The 8,061-nt window shown below is 48.9% G+C and overlaps 1 protein-coding gene across 1 annotated transcript in view; it reads right to left on the bottom strand.

Annotated features, from left to right (window-relative positions):
- Window positions 1–8,061, bottom strand: part of SMARCC1 (SWI/SNF related, matrix associated, actin dependent regulator of chromatin, subfamily c, member 1) — a 91,064-nt gene that overhangs the window by 9,601 nt on the left and 73,402 nt on the right. Inside the window, exon 25 of the mRNA XM_009885686.1 lies at window positions 7,469–7,727. Within this exon, the coding sequence (XP_009883988.1) occupies window positions 7,469–7,727 (259 nt within the window). The remainder of the gene's footprint in view (window positions 1–7,468; window positions 7,728–8,061) is intronic.

Here is an 8,061-nt window from a genome sequence, read left to right as displayed (position 1 = left end):
CCTGCGAACTCCTGATAGCTTCAGCGCAGAGCAGCTCTGCAGCACCGCAAGATGAGCTCCTTCCCACCGGGAAGGGTTTTCAGGAGACTGGGAAATGTGTGCTTCAACCTCCCCGACACGTCCTTTCCTTCGGCACGTCCTCTCCCCGCGCGCACTGCAGCAGACAATCCCATAGCCAAGAACTGTGAATAATTAACCACAATAACTCATTTAGCATCGCCTCTCGGGGGAGAGGCAGAATTTCCACTTCACTTGCATATTGCATTTCTGTCACTCCCCTCTGGCGCGATTCACCCGGCGCTGACGACGGAGGCATCGGCGCGCTGAAGTCAGACACCTCCGAACGCCGAGGAGCGCCCTGCCGGGCCCGCGGGGCCCCGACAGCCGCAACACCTCTCGGCTGAGGGCTCACCACGATGTTTCTATAACGAAGCACGTATGATGGAAGACACTTTGCCGAGAAACTGCGTAGCGTGTCACACCAGCAAGGACAACCGCTCCGCAGAGCGGCACCGGTAACCTTCAAATATTAATGCATCTTCAATAATACATTCCTGTAAGGAGTCAGGAGCTGCTCAAACTTACTGGAGGAGCTCTGCAGATGTTAAGACAACAGCGCAGTGCGAGTCACTAAAATACCATCCAGCATCCTCAGAGGAACCCCTGGTTGACTCTTTATTTCCTATTCCAACCCATAATGCTTCTTGTCCAGCCAGGTTTTCATACAGTCAAGAACATACCAGAGAGCTCTCAACATGGCTTTAATGTTTCTTTATTACCAACCGCCGAAACGCCGCGCAAACCCACAACCACACACGCATTACGGCACCGCGGATGAACACCGCGCGCCCATTTACCACCCGGACGACTTTGCTTTCCTTTTATCTGACTGCTGCCTGCACATCCCCCGCCAGCAAACTCATTACATACGACGGGTAAAAAGGAAGCGCTGACAGGTCTTAAAAAAATATTTACCAAAAGGAAGCGAACTCAAAATCCTTATTTGTACCAAGAAATCCTGGAATTGCCATCAGTCCAATAGGAAAATAAATAGCATCCAGTAGCTCAATTTAAACCCACAAGTTTTAAATAATGAAGTGTGCAACACACACTTGAAAAACCACAAGCCCAAGAGTACTTACTCAGCTTTTCTTTTTAATATTTCAACCATTGACAGAAAATTATGCAAAACAGACTGGGGGAAAAGGTTATTAAAGTTACTCCTCCAGCTGTCATGGAGAGCGTATCCTCAGCTCCTTCTTTCATTTCTGCTTTGGGTCAGAAATTATTTACCAGCTGAAAATCCCCCTTGAAGGGAAGAGTCAATGACAGCCATTAATACCCACCTATCTATCTATCTATCTCTCTTCCTCCAAGAATTTCAAGAAGTTTCTCGCATTACACACCACAAGTATCACTTGTACAGGGCATTTCGGATTTCACAGATAACCAGGAATAGTGCACGAAGAAATCAATAACGTGCTTCAAATGATACAGCCGGCAGCAAGGCTGGTAACACAGGAAGAAATTGGGAATCTTATTTTCCGTTCTAATTACAAGGTACAGCTTTTCACAGTGAAATTGGAATGCAATTTTATTTTTCTATTACAAAAGTTTTCATTCCAGGGGAAGAGTGAGAACAAAATAAGATCAGTCAAAATGAAATTAGAGTAAAAAAAAAAATAAACCTGGGAAAGGAACTAGTCACGGGACTTGTCTGAAATCAGTGCCCGAGAACAGCAACATACTTCTGGTCATCCAGTTGACCAAAATCTCATCCCAGTCAGGCACCAAAGGACCAACTGAAGGCAGCCAAACTCAAACCACAGGTTTGCATGGGAGAAGCAGGGATCAAGTTAAACCGTACGTCACAGCAAACTGGTAACAGAGGTCTATGACAACTTTTTAAACTCCAAGCTTTTTAACCACCAAGCCACACTGCTCGCTACGACGAGCAACCAGTTAACCCCAGGAAGAAAACCCATAGGAGAAACAGCAAAAACCCCTAAGAAGCCTCTCTGGCTGCGCGTTCTACACTGTCCGCTGTGCAATTTTTGGTTTACGTGGCATTCACCAACAGCTCTCCTCTCTGGAGGAGCTCTCCTGGCTCATCTTGGTTTCCCTCTCACCGAACCTGCCCATGCGCGCTGGCCTTGGACCAGTTTCAGCTCTTCAGCACGTCCCAGCGAGTTCTATGGTCCAGCAGAACCAGATGTGGCCACACCGATGGAAAGCAGCTCACTGCAGAGACCGACCCTCGCCCGGAGATGTTCACCAGCTGCGTCCAGACCGACCCTCGCCCGGAGATGTTCCCCAGCTGCGTCCAGACCGACCCTCGCCCGGAGATGTTCCCCAGCTGCGTCCAGACCGACCCTCGCCCGGAGATGTTCCCCAGCTGCGTCCAGACCGACCCTCGCCCGGAGATGTTCCCCAGCTGCGTCCAGACCGACCCTCGCCCGGAGATGTTCCCCAGCTGCGTCCAGACCGACCCTCGCCCGGAGATGTTCCCCAGCTGCGTCCAGACCGACCCTCGCCCGGAGATGTTCCCCAGCTGCGTCCAGACCGACCCTCGCCCGGAGATGTTCCCCAGCTGCGTCCAGACCGACCCTCGCCCGGAGATGTTCCCCAGCTGCGTCCAGACCGACCCTCGCCCGGAGATGTTCCCCAGCTGCGTCCAGACCGACCCTCGCCCGGAGATGTTCCCCAGCTGCGTCCAGACCGACCCTCGCCCGGAGATGTTCCCCAGCTGCGTCCAGACCGACCCTCGCCCGGAGATGTTCCCCAGCTGCGTCCAGACCGACCCTCGCCCGGAGATGTTCCCCAGCTGCGTCCAGACCGACCCTCGCCCGGAGATGTTCACCAGTTGCGTCCAGAAACTGACCCCTAAGCTAAAGAACGTTTTTCAGGAAAGAGCTTTAGCATTAACTTTTAAGGAAGAGATCTGGCTTAACTACTGCTGCCTCTGAATCCAGAAGAGCCATAAGCAGGAGTTTGTTTTCTTTTTTCTCTTCCATTTATAAATGCCTTTTCAGATCCTTTCACCACTGTGTTTCCTACCATCTCTTCAGCTTTTGTCAATCACTTTAAAGACATCTGACTTCACATTTTGTTCACGGTCTACTGAACCAACAGTTACACTTTTAGTCACTATTAAGGTCAGAAACCTGTTTGAAAACATCAGTGAGAACCAAGGTAAAGTCTGGAGCGAAACCCACGCAGCCGAACAGGAAATTGTGCAGGGTATTTCCATCTCCAGCCTCCCCTCGGGGCTGCGTTTTGGAAAGTTGCCCACTGGTGCTTCTCAGTTACCGCTAAGTTGTTTTGGGATTTTTCTCTAAGGCAAACTGAATGGGTCAGTTCTTCGAGCAGAGCTGTCAGACAGAGCAGCAGGAAGAGACTCGTCGAAGTCTCCAATAACATCTTTATACCCGAATGAAGAATGACGCCGCGGTATTCATCACTGAGGTTTCTTGAAATTGGCCACCTCAGGGACAGCAGTTGTTATTGGAGAGAAGCTGAGAACTCGGGTAAGGAAACTGCTCCTCCATACAAAAGCACGTCAAGCTCTGCACCGGGAAGCTCTACGCCAACAGCTCTGAAGCCAGAGGTTCATCTACAGGACTAAGAGCAGCAAAAAAGAGCTTTCAGATTTCTTCTGAAAGCGTACCTCGGCGCTCTCCGGCAGGGTGACATTCACCTACCCACACCCTCCAAATTTTGGCATCCCCACCAAGACCGCAGGAGCCCCACGGGCAGGCACACAGTGAAGGAACTTACAGATGTGGGGTCCTAAAGGTGAAGTTCACTAGTTTGTTTCAAAGGATTCCAAATTAGCAACCGAGCAGCAAAAAACTCTACTGATCTACGTATGTACAGGTCTATCACAAAAGTACCGGACTACTAACGCTCCAAGACTTACAAGTCCAATAAATACACCGTAATTGCTCTAAAAATGTGAAAGTAAGGAAAATACGTAGGATACAATAGAAGTTCTGTAGTATTTATGACGGATTCAACATGACCAATGAAGGGATTGGTTTTTAATGTACCTACTACATGGGAGGGTGTACACAAAACGCAACTGCTGCCTGCTTCAGACATCAGTGAGATTCCGGAGACTGCTGCACGCAACAGAGATACTTCCAGCGGAGATTCACCCTGCGATGATGGGCTGATTTGTCAAGGAAAGTCAAACTCTGGGCATCTTAAACTACCTACAGAGAATATCAGGTCAATTTGGGAGTCACTGTCCCTGGGGACCAAAGGGTCCCTAAGTTACTACTCACCACCCCACCCCCGAACTGTCTCAGAGTTTAAGTGTTGAACTCACTCGAGGAAACAGTGAACTTCTCCATTCTCCCTCTTTGCCCTCAAGTTATACAAAACCCCACTGTGAAGCTGAAGAGCTTTGGCACTTGTGGACTTCCCAAGCATTTCCAACAAACTTCCACGGAAGAGCCTCAGGAAAAGAGACTGTTTTGCTTTCTAGGCAAGACCAGTCAGGGTACGGTGGAAGCAGCGGAGGGCTTTGCCTTCAAACTCTCAAAGGGCCTCTGAATTCTCACCTTCACAAAAATATCAGACCAGCAAACTGTCAGACGAGGTAAAAAGCAAGATCCCAGTCCTGTATCTGTACGGCATGAGACAGCACCAGATGCTTCGCTGTCGCGGGAGCCAGAAGCGCTGCGCCTCATCCATCAGTTTCCCACCCTCTAACAGGAGGGGGTGGTGGCGCTGGAAAAGTCAATCTATTGACTAACTTTAATCAAATTTGAAAAAGAAACGTACTGACTAATTAACACAGTACCACAGTCCCCACAATACACACTGAAAGGGATCACCGGGGATACAGAGGGCCTGGATGATTACGATGGGGCTGAAGTAATAACGTATTATGTGAACCACGGATGTGAATATATTAGAAATCAAGTTTTATTAGTCCCCTAGTGAATACAACAATGCATTTAATCTTGTTACGTCTGCAGTCTCAATCACAGCGTGGAAGTAAGAGCTAGTCTAATGATATGCAATGATTCCCCTCTTTAATCTGTTTTCAATTTGCCATTTTTCCATTTCACAGAACGTCTCTCAATTCTACTGCTAAGTCAATAGACCCGAGATGTCAATACAGCGTAGAACAACCAAACTGAGCACATCTGAATCTAAAAAAAATAAACCATATTTTATCACGCTCCCAGTTCGATTTCAGCAAAAACCAAACCAGCTCCCAAAACAACGTCAGCATTTTTTGTCCACATGAGCACAGTGAAGCCAGGCATTCACTGACTCTGACCCCTTAACGAGACAGTTAACTCGAGCATCTAGATCACAAGACAACTAACTCTCACCTTCCTCTCCAATGAGCATTACTCCACATCTGTTGATTAAATCAAGTTTTATTACTGTGGAGATTCACGCAGTTGGATTAGATGCCTCACATTTTCATGGTCATCTGCAAATCCCGCTGGTTTATTATCCACTTCTGCTCTTTTCCAAACCATACACGTAACACAGGTCTTCTCCCAAGCTGGAAACTCAAGCCCCTGCAGGCTTTCTGTTGCCACGTCCTATTTTCAATCACGATACCCCAACCATTTTCAGCTTCTTCAGCAGCAGCCTATACAAGACCTTCCGAAATACTTGCAGCTAATAACCAATCAGTTCTTCTTTTAGAATGGGTTTTGGTCAAGCAGTTGACAATCGACAAAAAGCTATTCTGCTTCGCTGCGGTTTAGTCAGACCATCGGGTTACTCCATGCCAGGCGGTGCTATTCTATTTTAAATTATCATTTCAACAACATTTAGCAAATATAGTAAAGCCGTCAATTCTAACTCCCATAAAATCTTCACAGCAGAAGTACAATATTTGGTAGTCCCAATCCCTTTTAACAGTAAAATGGTTTAAAGGGGAGACTGCAAATACTGTTAGCAACTTAGTTACTTAACAGTAGGGCTGTTAGTTGTGCCGTTAAGCACAAATAGTGATTCTGAATAAACAGCAGTAATATTTTTTATGCCCAGTGGCTGTTCCTCCTCCTGAGGTGAGGCAGTGTCCCATCACCACCTGGTTTTTCCACCCTTTGGTATTAGGAATATCTCCACCCTTGGGGATATCCAAACCTCAAGAGGAGAAGTCCTGTGCCATGTCATCCAGCTGGCCTTGAACTGGAGAATTTGAGGGAAAGATTATTTTTGAAGGAGCATCTCTGCTCAGCTCACTGGGAATAAAAAAAGTCTAAGGAAATATAAACAAGCTAAAAACATTCCACAAGTGATACTTAGGGGCAGCAGCTCAATTTGTTTACTTTAGAGCTTGACATCTCCAGGGATGGAGACTCCACAGCCGTGCTGGGCAATCTGCTCCAGGGTTTGATGACTCTCACAGGGGGAAAAAAAAAAAAAAAAAGTATTTTCCTGTGTCCAGATGGAATTTCATGTATTTTAATTTGTGCCCAATGCCTCTTGCCCTGTCACTGGTGCTCTTTCACTGCCTCCCTTTGGGTATTCATGCACATTGATAAGGTACCTCCTCCTCAAGCTCCATCCGCACATCTGGTACGGGGCCAAATCTATAAAATGAAGCTGCAGTACAAACAGAGCTCATCTTTCCAGCAAACTGTGTTTCTGTTTTATAAGGAGTGCCATTATTATAGAACGGGTTGGGTTGGAAGGGACCATAAAGATCATCTAGTCCACCCCCCTGCCCTGGGCAGGGACACCTCCCACCAGCCCAGGTTGCTCCAAGCCCCGTCCAACCTGGCCTTGAACACCTCCAGGGATGGGGCAGCCACAGCTTCTCGGGAGAACCTGCCCCAGGGGATCACCACCCTCACAGTGAAGAATTTCTTCCTAAATACCTAACCTAAATCTCCCCTCTGTCAGTGTAAAACCGTTCCCCCTCGTCCCACGGCTCCCCTCCCCGATCCAGAGTCCCTCCCCAGCTCTCCTGGAGCCCCTTCAGGCACTGGAAGGGGCTCTGAGCTCTCCCCTTTTTGGCCTTCTCTTCTCCAGGCTGACCCCCCCCAACTCTCCCAGCCTGTCCTCCCAGCAGAGGGGCTCCAGCCCTCCCAGCATCTCCGGGGCCTCCTCTGGCCCCGCTCCACCAGGTCCATGTCTCTCCTGTGCTGAGGCCCCCGAGCTGGAGGCGGCACTGCAGGGGGGTCTCCCCAGAGCAGAGCAGAGCGCAGCAGAGGGGCACAATCCCCCCTCGCCCTGCTGGCCACGCTGCTGGGGATGCAGCCCGGCATGCCGGGGGCTCGCCGGGCTGCGATCACGCATTGCCGGCTCACGGTGAGCTTCTCATCAACCAACACCCCCAAGTTCTCTTCTCCTCCTCGTTATAAAACACTATGTAAACAGACCACCCATTGCACCACCTGCAATTTTACACGGCAGTACCTCTCCGTCAGATTTTAATCCATTCTAAACCGTGAGTAACGTAAAGGGATTTTCTCTTTCCAACTCTTACCTGGCTGTGGTGGGTGAGGTGGTGGCATTTGGTGGTGCATCATAGGGTACGGCGGGGGCTGCTGATGCGGCAGTAAGCCTGGATGTGCTGGTGCCCCAAGGGGGTTCATCCCAGGCCCACCGGAGTGCTGGTGAGACTGCTGTGGGTTTTGACTGTGCTGCTGCTCCATTTGCTGACGAGCCCTTAATTCAGCGTATTTCAGCTGTTCCATGTGAAAATTCTGACGTTCTGTCAGCAACTGCTGTCTCTGCTGCTCTAACTGTATCAAAAATAGAGGGGGGGGGGAGGCAAAGCGAAGTTAAGAACTACACATTTAAAACACCATTTCTGCAGATCAGACTCCTGTCCTATTGACACACATCTGCCCGATTTGCAACAGTTGGTAAAGGGTCCAGGCCATTTTCCAGCTGGAAAGATGAACTCATGTTGTTTTGTCCTAAAGAATCTCTCCGTAATACAACCAACACATTACTCAGCGATTACTGTGCAGATCATCCAGCCTTAACACAATTCTAGAAGAAACCGTATATTTTTCTCACAATCCTCTGCACGTTGGAATGAGAGAAACGGGAAACTCGAGAGATTTTCTAGGG

The sequence above is a fragment of the Charadrius vociferus genome, unplaced genomic scaffold (genome assembly GCF_000708025.1).
Source record: "Charadrius vociferus isolate BGI_N301 unplaced genomic scaffold, ASM70802v2 scaffold825, whole genome shotgun sequence".
In the NCBI taxonomy this organism is placed as follows: domain Eukaryota; kingdom Metazoa; phylum Chordata; class Aves; order Charadriiformes; family Charadriidae; genus Charadrius; species Charadrius vociferus.
The sequence above is the reverse complement of the archived record's forward strand: the minus strand, read 5'-3'. Positions and strand labels throughout refer to the sequence as shown.